This window comes from Xiphias gladius, chromosome 20, assembly GCF_016859285.1.
Source record: "Xiphias gladius isolate SHS-SW01 ecotype Sanya breed wild chromosome 20, ASM1685928v1, whole genome shotgun sequence".
NCBI lineage: Eukaryota > Metazoa > Chordata > Actinopteri > Istiophoriformes > Xiphiidae > Xiphias > Xiphias gladius.
Window position 1 is genome coordinate 6,061,588 of NC_053419.1, and position 20,313 is coordinate 6,081,900.

Consider the following 20,313-nt stretch of genomic DNA (forward strand, 5'->3'; position numbering starts at 1 on the left):
CATAACTAACCATTTTTAGTGACTGATTTTGGTTTTCAAACCAAAATACCTACAATATAGGCCTAGTAACATTTTAGACAACGCTTTTTTGCTGAATTAGAGGAATGATCATAAGGTCACCATTTTCACCTAATATAAATATATATAGATATATATGTATATATAGATACCTCATCTATATATACCTCAGATTCCTCGTGATGCTGTCATTTCATTTCTCCAGCAGACCAAAAAACATGACACCAGTCTTACAATGCTCAATTTGCTCAACTTTAATTTGCTCACTTATATCTTTTTTCAAAGCAAAGTTAACCCTCTAACACATCCAAAAGAACGCATCCGTCCCACAGTCTTTTTCCAAACAGCAGCATTACATGTATTCACTTTCCTTTATAATCTTTTTAATACTTTCCACATGGTTTAGCCTGTCTGTTTATAGTTATTCCTTTCATTCGCCTTTCTCTTTAAAGGGACACACCAGTGACTTAGTTTTCCCCTTCTATAAAGCTGTGAAACAAGGTTTACTCCCGTAATGCAACTCGATTGTATCTTTCATTAGATTATCCCTGCCTGGTAAACGCACATATCATTCAAAGTCCGTGCCCAGAGTTCAGGTTTTATGTTGTCAAGCTGAGATATCTTGGTGGTGAGTTACTGAGTGAGTCATTTTATCGAAATTGACAAACCTCCTCCCTGTTAGTAAATTGACTGGCATGTAGGAGCGCTGCTCATTTAAGCCACAAAGAAAGGAGCCCAACCTGCTGCGTTCTTATTAAACCAAACAAACATGATTCAGTCATGTTACACTTGACCTGATACCATTGGAACCTCCCTGCATATCTAAAATGGATCCTAAATCTGCCTTCACTCAATCATGGGTTATGCCCAGTCTCGATTTCAAAGGATGTTCAATTAATTTCCATGACACGTTTGACGTTCTCCTTCTGACTTCCATCTGTCGGTCCACAGGCAGAGGGCTGCAACCCTCGAGGGCTCCTCTGGATCTGAGGCAGTGGCACTGATTAGGCCTTCATCGGTGTTTCAGTATGTGGGCTTTTCTTGTGTATTGTGTATGTGAGTGCGTGTGTGTGTGTGTGTGTGTGTGTGTGTGTGTGTTTGTGTGTGCACTTCTTTCATGTAAGGGCGACACAAGCAGTTCTCCTGCTGTGATATCGCCTCAATTTCACAAAACCACCCATAGGTGGCAGGACCACCACTCCCCCTTCCTTACGCCACCTCCATCTCTCTGAAATCAGCAGAGACCTGCAGAAACAGCAGAAAAAGAATCAATCAGTTAGTGAGCACAACTTTAATGTGGCCATAAACTGGTATAGGAAGGATAATAACTTTAACCTAACAGTAATATTTACCATTCTTCTTAAAGGCCCTGCACAAACATACACTGATCAGCCACAACATTAAAACCAGTAACCCGTTTTAAAAGTGGTGTATCTGAGAGATTTAAACCAGAAACAAAACAAAAAAAAGTACTATGAATAATTTATTATGAGCCTTTTGAATGATTTAGGTATCATATTAATCCTAAAAAACGTAAGCAATATTAAAGCTTTAACGAAAAATATTTGTTTTCTTTAAATCAAATCTCTCCCTGTAATGTGAAATGGCTGCTTTTGCCTATCCCACTGAGAATCAGCACTTCAGTCTTCAGCTTCAGTTGGTTTTTATCTCACTGGGTAAAAGTATAATTATTGATAATAATTTGCATTCGCCAAGTGGAGACAGAAAGACTCCAGTGGACACCATTCTGCTTCATGTCTACTTGACAAGAGCTTAATGTCCTGAGTATATCTGAATAAGGATGAGTATATTGTCTCCCCACCAAATGAAATAAAAAATGAAATAGAACATTAGTCATAAAAAGTATATAGTATACTCACAGAGACATCATTGAACCCAGCTGCCATTGGATGGTTTTGGGCTGGTGGAACCCTAACATGGTCTTGCTAAAATGAACACGAGTATACAGTGATCAGACATAATACTGACACATCTGTGCTGCTAGCTACATTAAATCTAACATATGCTACTTCTTTGTGTCAAAAATATTGGCATTTTATGTCATCCACAGTGTGGGTTCTTGGTAGATATGCATGTGACTGGTATGTTTACTGTGGTTGGTTAGTCATTTAGGGTGTCATTTTATCACTGGAGAAACTAACAAAGTGTTGACGATGTTATTTGGCCGGTTAAGGAGATTTTTGTTCAGCTACAACAATGTCATGACCAGTGTTAAAGGTGCTACACTCAGCCATCTTTGTTGTAGCTCAGTTTCATTTAATGACGGTGGGAAAAAGTTACAGATTTAATGACTTTCTTCTCAACATTCTGATTTAATCCTCACTCTTCTTCTTATCTGTGCTGTGCTCTCTGTGCTTTGTCTGTTTCATGTTAGATTTGCAACTTTACATTTTTTAAATGGTCATAGTGGGGCAGCCTTTGTTGATGCCTTGTTCCTTTAGCTCCTAAACTAGCCTAGCCTAGCATGCTAGCTTAACTTCCAATCATCTGCAGTTACCATAACCTCGCCAACTGTATCACAATGGTTCTTGCTAGCTGTGCCGCCCTAGCAGAGACAGTGTCTCCTCTAGAGATGCTGCTATTAATGGGCACCGAAGAGTTTTTTATGGGGAGTTTTTAATCTGAACTGAGGGTTTGAAGATAGAGGGTGTCCAATGATCCACAGATTGTAAGCTCTTTTAGGCAAATGTTATTTTGGGCAAAATAAATAACTTGACTTATCTTTCAACTGGTTTATTACAGCTTGGGACACATTTCTGTAGTTTTGGCCATCAGTTCTGTTAGTTATAATAAAACTGTTTTCACCAAAGTAATTGCTGAGATGAGCAACATTGCTACCACAAAGCCCAGTGGATTTCAGTAATGAACTCTATGTTAATACCCAAGTTTTAATAAACCAGAGTTATCCTTTGATATTTATGGTTCAGTGTTGTCAAAGGGTTGAATGTTAGATGAACTCACTGTGACGTCTGGTTCATATATTTCATTACTGAAACCGACACCAGCTGAGGAAGGCGGTGGTGATGATGATGATGATGGACCAGTCATAGCCTCGACTCTTTCGCGGGTTTGCAGGTAGTAAAACAGCAGGGCGATCAAAGTGCCGATCAGCAGCAGGACCACAATGACAGACGCTCCCATCCCTCCTGCGTTGTCTCGTTTTGGTGGGGCTACAGGGGAGGTGGAAAACATTTAGTTTCCTGGTCCTACTAGAGAGTAAAGAACACATTAAATTACATTTAGAAATTCAGACAAAGCGCTGAAATGCTGGTTTTGCATGTTAAGCCAGTTAACACGTGTTGCGGTGCAAAAACACTTTAAATTATCGGTAGCATTTTCAAAACTATCACAGTAACAAGAGATTCTAATTTACTGTAACTTGTGGAGATCAGTGTCCTCTTACAGCAGGGAACACAGCTGTTTGCGTGTGTGGGGACATAAAATCTAGATGAAAATCAGATTAGATCAAGTTGTCTCTTTTTAAAATTTGCTTTTAGAGAAAATGAGTAAAAACACTGAGCCTTAAGCATGCCCTGTGCTGAAATCATGCAAAATTACTGGCATGATCCTTGAAATCTAGGGCAGAATTTGGGACTTTAGCTCTTACTTGTCACTGGATCTGTGATTTCGTTTGCACAGGTGATCCCAATGGTGTACTCAATATCATCCAGAGCTACAAAGCCCGATGTGCCTTTCACTCCGTCAAACAAAATCTGTTAACAACAAAAACAGGACGGCAGCAGGGACAACAGTCAGTCTTGTTAAAGAAACTTGAATGTAGAAGTTGTAATGTATTTTAAACACAATTCTCTGATGAAAAGATGTAACTAAAATCTATCCGCTCATTTCCACCATTACTCTCCAAAAAAAACCTCTGCAGAAGTTAATGTACCAAGTGTTAAAATGACCACATTATGTTATACTGTAGATTAGACACAGTATATTTAGTGCTTTCTCGCAGGTGAGAGTCTGACCTGGTATTCCTTGGTAGAAATGATGTTGACGTCAAAGCGTTTCCATGGTCCTCCCAGTTCAGTCACCACCACCAGCTGATGGAGACGACCTTCAGACAGCCTCCACACCATCAGCTGGCTGTCCGCTACAGACAGTACATTTAAACAATAAACATGAAAAGGGAAATGCATCACATCACACTCATGTAGAAATGATAACCGTGTCTGCTGTATCCGACCAGAGAGGAACTAATCACAAAAGTTGATTTAGAACATCGATCCTTACATGAGTAGGGTTTGTAGGCCCAGAATTTCAGGCAGGTGCCCTTGGTCGGGGGCAGGTGAGGGCTCAGCAGCTGAGCGTTTTGATTGGCTGGTGTCCGATTGCTGCTCGGCAAGAACAGGAAGTGACCTGGCGGAAAGGAAAGGGAAGGTGTTCTATTTTACACTTCGGAACATTTTTGCTACATATTATTGGATAAACAAAAAGAAAAGCACACACCAAGGATTGCTTTCTACTCATTGGGCCACAATATCCATTGTCAAAGTGTCTAAGCCCCTGTTTGTCTGTCTGGTTTACCTTTACCCGTGCCCAGAGTGTGGTCTTTGGGTGGGGTGGGGTAGTGCCTCTCTGCTTCCTGACTCGTCAGCTCCCAGTCCAGTTTGTCCACTTTAATGTTCTGAGTGTTGCTCCAGCTGCACATCCCTCTCTCCAGATTGCAACTAGAACCTGAGATATTTATAAGAACAAAAATAGACACTATCACAGAGAAGATACCACTGTGTACTGTTGTTTAAATGAAGAAGCTTTACAAAAAGCTAACTTTATTCATGCAGCTTTTGTTGTTAAAAGTCTGTGAATAATGTCTCCATATATTGCTTTGCGTAGTCTTTTAATTCAATTTGGGCTTGGTATCCAACATTTGAATAATGAAGTGAATATGCAAATTCTAACATTAATGATAATTAGTATGCTCTTGGATTATGCTGACTATTGTGTAGCATTTCATTTAAATTTAAATAACAAACAACAAATGAAGAATGATCATGTAAGAGCTAAGGTACGGAAATATTTTGTTTTATTTCTATAAAAGGTAAAGTCACAAGGTAAAGGCTGCGGGAAGATAAAAATGGGTGAGCAAAATCTTTGAAAAAAATGGAACTTCAGTGATTAAGTGTTGCACTTCCATAAAGTCACCAGACTCACAAGAGAGAGATTGAAAAATAATGGTCAAAATGTATGTATGTAAGAGTAGACCCGAAAATGCATGGACAGTGCTTCCCATAATGTAACTCAGCAGTTACATTATGGGACCATCCCTACCTGGTAAATACCCACATCATTCCAACCCCACGCATTGTTTGAATCACAGGCTTTCTGTTATAAATTTGTAGTCTTCAAGCCCAAACTGAGATATCCCTGATGAATTATGGAACAGGCTGAATAATGCTCCATGTGATAAGGAAACTGAATATGATGTGGGAAAATCGGTGCCGTGCTCCTTTAAGGAGTTCATAAACTACAGGGTGACCAGGAGAAACCAAACTTCTTTAAGTTTGAGGCTGTAATCATGCATTTGTTGCTGCAATCTAACCCGGGAAGAGTAAAAGCAAAAATGAGCACTCACAGGTGCTAGTCTGAAATCCCACCATATTTTCCAGGCGAAGCAGCACACTAGCCTAAAACCCGGTTGTGTTCCTCCCCAATTTTACCTTTTAGTTTGTTTTCACATGGGTCAGCTGAAAGGAAGATGTCATCAACTGCAATGTGGGTGTCTTTTCCTCCAGCTCCAACCGCCTCAAACTCCAACTGCAGAACAAAATCAGCACATTAACAGCTTGGTTTAAACTACACGCACAAGATCCTACATATTAAAGTTCCGCTGGGAACAGTTCTCTAAATTTGCTGGGTCAAATTCTGCTGGAGAGATGGAAAGTTTTGCTTTTCCTTAAAGCCTGTATGGGGATTTTAATGACATCTGGGTTGCCTGCAAGAGAAACATAATTTATTTATAATTATTTCCCCTTTTTTCTTTATTTATCATGTTTCATTACTTTGTATTTTATTATTTGCAAACTGGAGTAATTGCTTACTAACTTTTATTCAATGCATAAAATAATGAATCGCATCATTACTGACCACTTCAAAAATTGTCTATAGTTGTTCCAGCAGCCCCTTCCAGCCTCCCCACAGTACCTGCCAGTCCACAAGGGTACTCGAGATGTTGCCGTTGCCGTGGCGCCAGACATGTCCTTGATTCAGGCTGTCAGAGAAGATCTTCACCCTCTCTCCCTTCACCGGCTTCATATACACCGTCAGAGAACCTGCAGAGTACACACAGTTAAATTGTGCTTTGTTTTGTTTTAATTCTTTGTGTGTGTTTTGTGCGTGAAGGTGTCTCACCAGGATTCCCTCCTCCCATGTGATACCAGAATTGCAAACACTCAGTCCTGGCGACTCCTTGACGAACAGGGGAGGTGAGGACTGCGCTATTGCCGGAGGGAAGAATGTTGGCTCCGGTGTTGGCCATCATATAGAAACCTGAGCACCAACCAGGCAGAGAATGGTCACATTTCACTGTCTCTCAGCTTTCATCTCGCATATTCAAATTTGAATGTTATTTAATGAGATTCTCTCTCACCCTGTTCGGTCTCCAGAGTGTGGTCGGTTTTGGGTCCAGTTATCGTGGTGGTGAATCCGCTGCGGTGGAGCCAGTGAGCTTTGCCAGTGGTGCGGTACCCACACCGCTGGCCTTCAAAGGAGCACACCCTTGGCACGGTGCAGGGACCGGCCACAAACGAAACATCATCAATGGCCACCTGCCCGTCAAAGCCGGAGCGAACCACTTCAAACATCAGCTGATGGTAGATTAAAGGTTGCAAAAGCATGTGAGTTAGAATGGAAGGAAGATAATGTCAAAATATTCATATATCAATAGCAATCTTTTTTCTATAATACTAGGAAACAAGGACTCTCCAAAGTACTAAGTCCTGTTTTATTTTACCACAAGGGTGCACAGTTTCTCCAAAACCCCAAACCACCTGATTCTTTCACTGTACCTGTCCCCCTTCTCGTCACTGATTTTTCAGAAGAAAGATGCATTACATTTTGTGACGTTTGGTGAATTTTGAGACATTGATTCATAATTTCAGACTGACTGAAGTTATTCCACACCTGAAATTTTGTGAGCTGGTGTGGCACTGGGCAGTGTGCTTCTTGCCACACGTTGCCATGAGCTCCACTGCGGGTCCAGAGGATGGTCTCATAACCGTTTTTATCTAACAGCTTTACGTTCAGTTCACCTGGACGGGATCATAGAGTGGAAGACAAAAATAAAGAAATAAAGAAATAAAAATAAAAATGACATTTTCAGATTATTTTCCGCTTGGATCAGATAAGCAGGTAATATTTCACTACAAACCAACATACAGTTTTTGCTGTTCTCAATCAGTTTGTCTTCAAAAGCACCAATGTGGAACTTTTAAGACTAGATCCTGTTCTTTTTGTATTCAATTATCAACTTCAGATATTTCTTTTCCTTTAAAACATATTTACATGGTTAAAGAAGAAATAGAGGCTTCATTATCACCAATACACCCTAAACTGCTTTCTATTCAGTCACATCCTCACCTGTGTCTGGCCCATAGAGTTTGTAGAAGAAGGACAGGCAGTGATCTGTAGAACTTGGTAACTGTGGAAATGAAAGTAAGCGTCCGTACAAACCGCGCAGAGAGGGACTCCACATGTCCACAGCAAGGCTTTTGCCTGGACATCAACAGAAAGACGGAAAATATTGTACTTTTTACCCCACTGCATTTATCTGACAGCTATAGTTACTTGTTACTTTTCAAATTAATGTTACATTAAAAAAAAACTATTAAAATACAACACACTGTTAAAGATCAAACCATAAGTTGAGGCCCCTTGTCATGTTTCAGATTGCTATGAGTTGTTAGCAGTTCCACCAAAGAAAGAATTCCCCTTTAAACTTCTCGGATGGGTCCATTTCAATAACTGTTTGAGGCTAAATTAACAATATTTCAAGAACAAAAAAATTGATTTTTGTTTTGAAATTTGTGCTTGTTCTTCCGTTCTAGCCCATTGATCCTCTTATGAGCCATCAGATCTATTTTGTGACACTTTGGATTGGGAACATTACACTTGACTAACCAACAACAACTACCCAACATTGACCAACTACAACAGTAAAATGCTACTTACATAATGATGCATAACAATCTAAAGAGGTCACAATAATATATTACTCACAGAGGCCGTTTTTCTGAAGAACCAGTACTTTTACTTTTGATACTTTAAGTACATTTTGCTCATAATACTTCTATACTTTTACTTAAGTAGGATTTTAAAAATGGGGCTTTTGCTTATAATGGAGTATTTTTAGATTGTTGTATTGGTACTTTTAGGTAAAGAATATGAGTATTTCTTCTTATCTTGTCTACTAAAAAATACACAGATGTACAACTGCATACACAGTTTTATTTTATTTTTTATTTTTAATTCAGCTCACCGATCCTGATGGTGTGGTCCATCCCACTAAGCACCATCCAGTCAAAGTTGTCACTGTTGTCCTGATACCATCCACATAGTCCACTTTCAAAGTTACATGACAATTCTGGCCAAAAAAAAAAAAAAGGGTTTTCAAAAGCATTGAGATCTCTAGGAAACATATTGAAGTGTGGATTATGCAATATTGTGTCTCTACTGTAAACCGTCATGAGAATTACCTGTCAAAGATGATGGAAGATAGTCAGCATGACAGTTGACAAAGCGAACGTTTCTCACTCTTATCTTGATGCATGGACACAGTTTGACAGCACGAGCTTCAAACGCCAGCTGGACAAGATCAAACAGAACAGCTCTAATATGTGAAAAGACATTCACAAACTTCAACAAATTCAGCTTTAACTGTAGATAACATTTTTACTCAAGATACAACTGAAAGGACATCTTTACTTGCTCTGCAGCTGCTTTCCTGTGCTTAACAGGTTCTGCTGTTTTCTATTATTTCCTAATTTCATATTTAATGTTACCTTTATAATTTCCAACTATGGTAAAATAAAAAGAAAAAAAACGAGAAAGGAGACATGCCATTTATTTCTTTGGCTCATATTTTTGACTCGGATGTCATCAGCAAAGCAAAAATTTCAAATGTAAAAATATGATGATTAGTTACCAGTTGCCATCTCTGTACGGTTGAAAGGAAAAAAATTTGTATTGAGGTGAGGAGGGTTTCACGTTGCTGAGTTGAATCTCAACATCAATGAAAACATTTTAAAAGTAAAACAGTTGATGACTTGATTATATGAGTGTCATTAATTGGGGTGAAGTCCTGCCCTGAAAAAAAAGCTGACCTGGAAGCGTTGTTTCCTAACTCCAATAGGTATATCGGCATGTTGCCAGGCCCCCTCTCCTTGTCCCGTCTTCCCACTGTACTCCCACAGTCTTGGCTGCATGCCCAGCAAGCTGTCAATAACCCTGACGGACAGCTCACCTGCAGCACAGAGACGTGACTATAAACTGAGTCATATCCAAAGATCTGACTTGTGTGTCAAGGGAAAAGCTAAGAAGTAATAAGAAGGCATGTTAAATAATAACTATAACAGTATAGTATAACAGTGGTACCAATGTGATCTGGATTCCCAGTTAGTGTAAAATCAAAGGTGAGGGTGCAGGCTGGCCCAGAGGGGCCCAGGAGGGGGGACTGTGTCTGGGCTTCAGTCAGCTGCTGGCCTGGGGCTTTGGTGACATACAGGTAGTCCTCTAAGAAATGTCAAAGGGACAAATATTAAAATATTTTGTTGTTTTTTAAATAACTAAATATTATCAAATGAGTAATAGAGGAGAGTAATGACAGAGTAGACGTACCTTTGGATGTGGAATTTTTATATAGCATCCAACCTTGACTCCCAATGCTGGTATCAGTCCAGCCTGAGCTGCCCTTAGTGTAAGAGAAATCCCCTGCAGACACGATTCACGGAGAATCCACACAGATTAGCAAAAGACTGTGGTCACGTTTTAAAGAAACCAGCATCCAACCCAACAGGCATTAAGGCACGAGACACGGCTTTTCAGGGAAATGTAAACAACGCATTTTGAAGCGTTTCACCAAGCGACCACTGTTTTTACTGGAGAGGACAGTCCTGGTCCTTCTGAGATTAATTTTTTAATCCATTTTTAACACCCGCTTTCATACCTGTCATCCTTGTAAAACAAGTCAGCTTTTCTTTGTTCTCAAATACTCAAAATTTTGGAAATTTGTAGTTTTCACCTGCATTTTGTAATTTGTTCTTTTGGGTCACTCCCTGGTGGCCCCTGGGGCCCTAGGTTGCTTTACTTGTGCTTCGCCTGGCCCTGATTAAATCATAAATACTTTTCAGCCATTGAAGCGTTGCAGACCTGTTGATCAAAGTAAAACTGAGTAAACAAGGACAAATAAGCTCACCACATTTGGCTTCATCCTCTGCCCCTACACAGTCAGGCTGAAAATCGCACATCTTTTCCGGTTCAGTACATGGGTGTTTAGGAGGTTTGGGGAAATTTGCCTTGGACTGATTTGCTGTTCAAGAAGAGAAAGTGAGGTAGCACATATTAATCATACTGCATAGGATGATTCTTTACAGACGTGGAATCACATTTTTTTTTCTGTAAGTTGAGATAGTTAGAGGTTTACCAAATGATGGGCGGCATTCAGGGGACAACACAATGCTGTCTATAGCGATACCTCCATATGTAAAGTTTCTGATTGATGCCACTATTACAATCTATAGGGAAAGAAAATTCAACAGAGGAAGGGAAAAATAAGACGAGTGGGTAAGAGGTGAATTTCAATTTCATCTCAACACAAAAGAGAATCATTACTTTCTAAAGTGCTATATATCCATTTTGTGAAAAAAAAATTACTACTTGAAATTCATAATTGAATATATTTAAAACACAAATTCCCTAATTTGCATAACAATGATGATTTTGTCATCTCACAAACTCACAAACTTCTGGCCGTGGAGCCAGAAGTTTGTGAGAAATGACATAACTAGTCTGTCGGTTTACGTTAAATCCACACATTTACATTTGTGATAGAAACTATAACTAAATTACTTTTTATTACCATGTCTAATAATTTTCCTGTTATTCATCTTTATTTATGAATCTTCACTATCAAAATCTCAGTTTTAAAGATGTTTTACTATAGGCTACCATCAGCGTCATTATTATGGCTACAAACTAAGGAGAAGTACTCACGTGGAAAGGGAGCTCAGTGACAATCTCCACCTCTGCCTTCACCCAAACATCGCCCAGGGCTCCGCCCCTCTCCCACACCGGGTAGATGTAATTATCAGCAACCAGCACCGTCAGACCGCCGGACCTCGGCCCAAACTGGTGAGTGTACATCACCATCTATTGCAGGCGGACAGAGGAAACTTGTCAAATCAGGTTCAAATTAGGATAAAAATAGAAGTCTCCTCTAAAGTCAAACTATTTAAACATCACTGAACAAAAACGATATTCAGTGGAGCCTTTGTTCAGCAATTTTCTGCACTGTAAAGACTGTTTGTTTGCTTTTATATTTTAATTTCTAATTTTGAAGAGTATTTGTCAGACTGTCAGTAAATTACAGTGACATTAAATAGAGAGAGTAAAATAAACATCTCTCTGATTGGAGGAAGAAACCAGCTTTGGACTCACCTTGCAAGGATGTGTACTATTAGTGGGTTCAAGGAGACGACTCTGGAAAGCGGCCCAATCATTTGAGTAACCACCATCAGGGACACTGACATAGACGAAGTGACCTGCAATAATAATAATAATATGCTTAATTTTGATATTATTATTTCTTACTTATGTAGTTATTTCTAAAAACAAAGCTAATGAAAATATTTCACAGTCAATCAAGTAACTCTGAAGTCATAAAAAATGACACAACAACAGCACAGTTTCAACAATGAAAAAACTACTCTGGTTCATCGGAATACGATACCTGATGCACTGTTGTTGGAGTGATCCCTGCCCGGTCCTTTCAGAGGATCAGTGATGGAGATTTTCTCCTGACTCGTCAGCACCCATTTCAGGTCGGACAGTGACCTCAGGTCCCAATCACACAGGCCTTTCTCAAAGTCACAGAGCTGGTACTCTTCTGGAGACACAACAAACACACACAATTCACATTATCTGGTGATCTCTGGCACCAGTGAAATCTGATAGATTCAGTTGGGAACTTTCCAAAACATTGTATAAGAATATACCAGAATACATTGTACACCAAGACAAGCTGTTGTAGAAATACAGGTGGATTTTTGGGACCGTCTCCACCAGACAATCAACAGCACTGGTCATTTAACATAAACAATATGTATTTACATTTTCCTGACAGTTAGCATTGCATAGCACAACAACTGGAAACAAGGGGAAACAGTTAATGTGCTCTGTCCAAACCTAAAAGAAATCCACCAACCAGCACTGCTAAAACTCACTAATGAACACGTTACATCTCTTCTGTTTAATCCATATGAAAACCAAATCATAAAGACGCCTTGTTGGGGTTTTACAGGGGGTTATGAGCTTGGGCTATTTCTTGGCCGGGCACAATCACTTCCAACCATGGAGACTTCCAGATGAAGTCCCTGCCCCCAGTCAAGAAATAAAATAAACAATTTGTTCTTTATACACTGCTAGTTTTGTTCTGATTAAACTTTAGTGAATGTGCGTTACAGGTGCTGGTGGGTGTATTTTGTTACCTTTAGACAGGTCCAGGCTAGCTGTTTTCCCCTTGCATCCAGTCTTCATGCCTACTAAGCTAACTTTCTCATGGCTCCAGCTTCATATTTAGTGTCCAGTTATCTCTTTTTCAAAAGTCAAACTAATCCTTTAGCCATGACCATGATCTTTTCCTAGACTTAAGCAACCAGTTCTAGTTTCCTAAACTTAACCTGACCTTAACCACAAAGCTGGGAAATCAGAAAATGATAAAGTATAAATAGCTTTGCAAAAAAAAAACTTAACTCTATGTCCACCTATTAACTTTTTTAGGGCTTTTATCTGCATCTCACAGTCTTCTTCAGTGGATAGAGGTTGCGCAGTTTTCATCACATGGCACAAGAATAGAAGTTTAGCCACTGCAGAACAAGACTATGAGATGCAGTTGAAAGGCTCCAATGAACCTTGAGCTAACTTTTTTTTTGGTCAAACTACTGCTTGCAAGATGAACACTGAAAGCTTCTTGTAATGGTTATATGGGTCAATTTGAAAGGCATTAACCTACGATGTATTTTATAATTTAGATGTGAGGACTTGTGGAGAATACTTTTTTGAAGATATCCAACTCTGAAACTTCTGTCTATGACTGAATACAATGGAGGTCAGTGAAAATATGAACATTTTATTTGTGGTGCTAAAATTTTGAGAATTTTATATTTTGAAAATCTAAACAACAATGTGTCTTTCCATAAACAATATCCTGGTTTCTCTGGATGATCGTTGGGACTGTGTCTTAATTAGAGAGTAGTTCCAGTGAAATTTGTAGAAAGGTCTGTGGATACCACAAAGTGTATCTGAGAAAAATACTGTCATCACAGAATCCTTTGTCACTTTGTTTTGTACTTTGTATATTTTATTCAATTTTTTCATATATTTACTGTACTGTGGTGTCAGAGGGAGGATCTGTAATTCAGATGATATCTGATTTCTCACCACAGTTTTGCTCATCAGTCCCGTCGCCACAGTCGTCGCTGCCGTCACAGACCTGCCGCTGCTCCACGCAGCCCTCGCGCCTGCACTCAAGCATCCCTACTGGACAATCTTTACCAGGAATTGGTACTGATGATGTAAAGAGAGTACAAAAACAACATCAAAATAATCATCATGATTATGATAACCATGGCTCTGGAATTCTGATTAATCAATCAAATTGATCAATTAATTTATTATAATTAATTGTCTGTGGGACACTCAAGACTCCATAGGGGGCAGGGATGGCTCATGAAGGGAATATTTGGAAGGACTCACAGGGCAGAGCACAGTTTATAAACTCCAGCTGGTCTATGGCCACATCTCCTTTTTGCCCCTTGGAGCGCCGTGAGTTAAGACGGATTCGGAAGGTTGTGGGTATACGGCCCAGGAACATTGTAGCCTCCCTCCAACCACGGACACTAGTGGCCTCAGGACGCCACACTATGGCCTCTCGAGAATCCTGGTGAAGAATGGATGCCCACAAGGGAGCGGAGCCTAGACCTGTGTTACCTACAGGTAAAGAGACAAAAAACACAAGTACCAAGACAAAAGTGTTATAGGATACAAATAAAAAAATTATAATATGAAATCCTATCTTTAACATTGTGTTTTAAGCTTGCCAAGGAGCTTAAAACAAAATTAAATCTAAGACCTGCTGTCATTAAGGTTCGTTACCTGAGTCCCACAGGAAATATCTGAGACGCAGGCGACAGGTTGGTGAAGACTGTCTCATCTCTGGAGAGATTAAAACTGCAGTACGGAAAGACTCTGCCTTCACTGCACTCACTCCCATGAACCAACCTGTGTGATGGGAAGTATTTATTGTTATATCTCATGTTAATCATATTACAGTTTAGTGCAGGGTACTGTTTTATTCAGTCTTATTCAGTTGAGTCTTATCAATTCTTACCACCACTGTATATAATTTGTTTCAGGTATTTTGGCATTCACATTTTTAAAGCTGTTCTAAGCAGTATTATTATTTTAAAATGACTACCCCTATTGTGAAAGTGGTTGCTTGTAACCCACAGACTTATAACCAATTCTGCAGCTTTACAGAGCTTCTAAGCCTCTTTTGGCCAATTGTTTTCAGTGGGAACAAGCTTTAAACCCAACACTGACATAATATGTTTAATAAGTTGATATGGCAAAATTGTTTACAAATAGTTGCTTATTTGCAAATCCAGCATACATGGAGCAACACTGGTATTCATCTGCTTCTGTCCACCTGATGAATGCAAGTCCAATATTCACTCTCTTTTAGCTCTGTCTTTGGCCTCTACCAACGGCTGAGAGAAATATCCGGCTCTTTAGCTGCTAAATGCTCTACGTTGTGCACCAGCTTCTCACTAACTGTGTCTGACTAATGTAAAGTGGGATTTTAGAGCTTTGCTAAACAGCCTGCTTCTGCTGCTGCTGCTGCTGCTGCTGCTGGACACAACACTATGAGAGCAGTAAAAGTGAATCAAAACAGTAAAGTTGTGAGACAGACAGCAAACAATGAGTTATAAACAAAGTATAAAGCTCAATAGAGCTGAGGAAACCTGCAGAGTTGGCTGATAACAGTCTCTGGGCTTGTCACCATGGCAACCCCTTCTACATACACAATTAGTTCCACATTGTAGAAAACAGTTACATTTAGAATATTTTTAATATTTAAAATCTTCAACTGGAACAACAGATTTATTCCTTTCCATAATCCATCATTCCATTTTTAATTAAGAAAGGACAAATTTTGAATACTCTCTCCATATAATAGTAATACACCATCCCTAGGCTCTCCTTTTGACATGTGTTATGATCTAATATCATGGGAAGACAAGCCGAACCTGTGTTCAGCACTCGTCCTCCTGTTAAATAATGACTCTAATGTGAATTTAACTGCTGGGGAGAGATCACTGTGGTTATGGCTGAACTCACAGCTGCGGAGAAATTACTGGCTGTTTGTTGAAGCTCGCTGTGAAAATCACCCCAAGACCTGTTAATTAGACTTTTCATTAGTACATTTCGTGTTTATATGGTGATTTCATCAGGAGCCTCTGCAAAAACCTGCTGCTGCTTTTTTTTCAAGTATAAAAGATATTAACATGAATCAAAAACTTCATCTCCTTCCATCATCACAAAATAAATAGGAAATCATCTTTGAAGAGATGAACTTCAAAATTTACGTCATGTCCTCATTTTACTTGTGTTTTTAGACTGAATTGTAAAACAAATATGCAATTAATTACACAGATGAAAACAAAAGCATTAATCACACTGGCAGTGGCTCTTGGCTACAGTAGTTCAATTTGCTCCTCACAATACAGACTGAGACTTTTTTCTTATTGTACTGATGCACTCTTGTGGTACAAATGTGATACTGTATAAAAGTGCTTGATACTTTTACAGAAACCTGTGGCATATATGAGAACAAAAAAAAAAAAGGTAAGTAAGTATTAAACTACACCTGTAGCTGTCCCGGTGGTGTAATCAGAGGATGGCCCGCTGTCGGGCAGCGTGTCTCCTCTCTGATGTCTCTCCCAGCTGTATGCTGCATCGACGGACTGGTCAGTCCATCCACACTTTCCTGCATCCTCAAAGTCACACTCAAACCCTCTTCCTCTATAGCCTTGAAAGGTTTAGAAGAAATAATAGTTAACTGTTGTACTGTATTATCAAAATACTATACGCTACACTACAGTTCCATGTTTTCTGCCAATGATTCAAACATTATTGGATTTTTCACTTTATATTTACGTGACAGTCCAATTTTTAATAGACATCAATTTAAATAATAATAAAGTCTATCAATAGATCACATCCAATGCCCTCTCTGTAAGCAAATATGAGAATAGGAAACAATGAACAACTGAGAATTCAGTTTAGGGGAAGGTCTTTACTGACGCCATATTAAAAAAACATTTTTTTTTTACTCACCACAGTCTTGCTCATCGCTGCAGTCAGTACAGTCACACACAAAGTCACATTTCTTCTCAAGAACCATGCATGGATAAGCCTGAGAGTCAGCAGCTGTGTAGTAAGACAAAACATCAGAAGACAGTGCTGGTTCTTAAAGTTAACTCAAACTAATGAAGAATATTAAGACATGTTTTCTGAAATGATTTTATCCAGATTTTAGGTTGTATCCAATTATGCTCTGGCCAGCGGTAACAACACTAGGTCCTTGATTTAAGTTGCAACACCACGATGGAAAAAAGTGGTCCTTTAAAAAGAATAAATCCAGTCCGGTGATTTGGATTCACCTTTCAAAGATGCGTAAATATCAAATGTTAAACATCTTATTTTGACAAATGATGCCTTCAGCGTGCAAATAAACATGTAAATACATGCAATTGTACACTATATTTAAATATTGCAGATGGTGACACCCAGTCTGTTGTTGTCATGCTCATATTATCAACTTATCTTATTTGACAAAACAACCTTTACGCAAGGTCCACTTACTCACACGTTCTGAAGTTTTTCATTGTATCACACATTCTTCATCAGCAGGTGAAGTTTGCTCAGTTGTCATGGAAATGTAGATTTTCAAACTTTCCATTTTTCTGAACACTTTTACGAGTGCTTCATCCATGTTTTTGTTTATTGGGATCTCTTTTTGAAGGCTAGTCTCCAATTGGTCCACAAAATCATAAAACCAGACCAAAATCACACAAAAAAAGATCAAATCAAAGCATTGTCTACTGATGAAGGTTGAGCGATAAGTTTGAAAGCTCCAGATCAAGCGAGGAAGTGGATTCTGAATGGGGATTGCTATGTTAACTGTGGTTTCCAAGGTCAAGAGTGAACTGTCAAGCTAAATGTTTAAGCCAAAATGAAAGAGTAGTCATAAAAGTCTCAACATCTTCAGTTCCATGATTACTGAGCACTTTCTATCTGCTGATCAAGAATGTGTGATAGAGTTCGAGATGCCAGAACAAGCAAGTAAGTGGACCTTTAGTGGAGACTTTTTGTCAACTGCTGTATTCAAGGTCAAGAATGAGCTATCAGACTCCAAATCCAAATGTGGAAAGTAACAAGTAACTTCAGCCATCAGATAAAATATAATAGTGGATATATTTCCCTCTAAAAGAAAGTGGATGAGAAGTATGCTGTAGTCTCCAAAAATGGAAATGCTCAGAGTATCAGACCAGTTCTGATATCCATCCATCCATCCATTAGCTATACCACTTACCCTGTGGGAGGTCGCAGGGGGGCAGGAGCCAATCCCACATTTCAAGTAATTTTACTTATATGTTTTCCATCTTTGCTTCTCTTTGAAGGCTGTGTAAAATCTCAGAGATGACTCAGCTCCAAGCTCTCTTATCAGGACTCATTACTGGCAGAATTTACAGCCCAACTAATGCCAACAGGCTCAAAGGCCAGAGAGAAGAAATCAAGTTAACGCCAGCAATATACCATCCGTCCATCCAAAGGTCTTTGATTAAGACTTTGTGCTTCAGTGACCTCAAACGTCACTGAAGTAGGTGTGCATGCATGCATGCATATATATATATAATGTATATATTATATATATAATATATTCATATATATATATATATATATATATATATATATATATATATATATATATATATATATATATATATATATATATATATATATATATATATATATGTATATATATATATATATACATATATATACATATATATACATATACATATACATATATATATATAGTATACTATATTTATTATTTAATTAAAAAGATTTGATGTTTTTTAACTGTCCCAGTTTTCTGTGAATTTTATTTATAAACATAAAGGTTGACATACTGTTCTCCACATTAAGAGGGTGAAATATAGAAACATGAAACATTTATTCCTTTATCTATATAGTTATTTATTGTTGCCTTACATGTAGTTAAATTGATATATATTGAGTCTATAATTACTGTAAGCAGCCCAAAAAATACCCAATTTATGCAAGTTTTAATTACAGAGAATTTAAAGAATGTAAGCTCTCTCCAGGCTGCTAAAAACCCCCAGAGAAGAGAGAAGGGAGATGATCTCAGTAGCAGCTACAGCCACGCATCTGAGCATTTGATCGGCACCAACAGAGAAAGACAGTCCACCTTTTTACTGTTTGGGGCTTGAACATGGAAGTAGATTCTTGACTTTGGAAACAGTAGTTTCAGTAGTAGTTTTTTTAAATAGGTGATATCTCCTGAAAAAGATGGTAAGACCATAAGATCTTTTGACTTTTTTAGAAATCTGAAGCCAAATTTATATTTCTGTTTAGCCCCGCCTGCAGCGTTATTTCTACATAAGTGTTATACCCACACCGTTCGAATGGCGTCCGACTGAATGTGCTCTTACCCCAGTGCAGAATCAGCAGCAGAGTGATGAGGGCTGAGTTCCTCCAATGTAACATCTTTTTTACCTCTTCCACCAGATCAGTCTGAAGGTTTGAACGCAACCTGGAGAGTTTTCACTAGTTGACTCTGACCTTTTCTCTGTTTCTGAGAGATAACACCTGGACTTTAAATTCACCCAGCATGCAACTGCAACAAACCATCATAAAATAATTTCCTCCCAATTACAGTTTTCTACAATACACATCTGTACATTGCACAATAACTGAAGTAGACGCAGTTGAAAAGACATGCAGAGCTATTTGGGGGCAAACTGCGTTGTAGTCTACATAAAAATCACATTACAAGTTCCACTATCATTCTGTGAGATCACTGACTTTTAGCTTAACAGGATAAAATATTATTCCACCATGTTACCCCTGTTGCTAACCTTCAGATAAAAGAAATTAAGCTGAATCTAGCCTTTTTCTTTTTTTTTTACATTGTGATAATGTCTTTGCAGCCATTTTTGCCACTTTAGTTCTTTTCGCCCAGATGGAGGCATGGCAGCAACCAGTAATGCTTCTTTTTTGGCCGCCATTTATAATTAACTCATTTAAATTGATTGAGCTACACTTGTCTGTTTTTTTTAAATCCCATTCAGATGACAAGGTCAGTACGATCAAAGTAATATCTAGGGATCAGTAAAGAGGAAGAATGTGTTTAGCCTAGCTTAACATTAAGACTGTATCCAAATAGAAACTGGTAGCCTAGCTTTAAAAAAAAAGTGAAACAATATACCTTCCTATAAGTTCTAAGCTGTTTGGATTTACAATTGTATCTTGTATATCTCTTTACAACCTTTGATCCATTCTTTTCAGAGCAGCTGAGGACACGTCCCATCTTTTCTCTTGTATTCAACCCATTTTCCCAGCGTTGTTCATGGGTCCCTGCTTTAGTTCTTAGATAATGCATCCACTTTCTCCATTTCCTCTACAATGTCCAGCCACTGTCCTGGTCTTGGAGGGTCATATTTCAACCAGCTCCTTATGATGGCCTTTTTACATGCAAGTGAAAAAAACAGATGTTCTTCTTTTGAATTATGCCACCAGGTATCAATCCCAGGTACACAATCCAGGGGTCCATGGGAATCTTGTAACATAAAATCTCCTCAAGGATCTGAAGAACCCAGTTTATTTTTTATGTGGGGTGTAGTAAAATAACGGATTAAATTCTCCCATTTGAATTCCCTCCCTCTTTTAGAGCCAGTAGAAGTT

At 38.7% G+C, this 20,313-nt stretch overlaps 1 protein-coding gene across 1 annotated transcript; it reads right to left on the reverse strand.

Moving 5' to 3' along the window:
- Positions 1 to 271: 271 nt before the first annotated feature.
- Positions 272 to 19,684, reverse strand: mamdc4 (MAM domain containing 4). The gene is made up of 29 exons (XM_040157684.1): positions 19,062 to 19,684; positions 16,657 to 16,749; positions 16,187 to 16,348; positions 14,413 to 14,538; positions 14,014 to 14,247; positions 13,699 to 13,824; positions 11,990 to 12,145; positions 11,698 to 11,801; positions 11,254 to 11,409; positions 10,685 to 10,775; positions 10,457 to 10,570; positions 9,880 to 9,972; positions 9,637 to 9,774; positions 9,366 to 9,505; positions 8,739 to 8,847; positions 8,522 to 8,626; positions 7,624 to 7,758; positions 7,168 to 7,295; positions 6,635 to 6,851; positions 6,397 to 6,534; positions 6,190 to 6,317; positions 5,706 to 5,802; positions 4,573 to 4,722; positions 4,279 to 4,404; positions 4,014 to 4,138; positions 3,647 to 3,752; positions 3,001 to 3,209; positions 1,899 to 1,964; positions 272 to 1,263 (listed from the first exon to the last, which is right to left on the reverse strand). Exons 1-29 carry the CDS (start codon positions 19,114 to 19,116, stop codon positions 1,228 to 1,230), a joined length of 3,663 nt encoding a protein of 1,220 aa, XP_040013618.1. The 5' UTR covers positions 19,117 to 19,684; the 3' UTR covers positions 272 to 1,227.
- Positions 19,685 to 20,313: the final 629 nt, after the last annotated feature.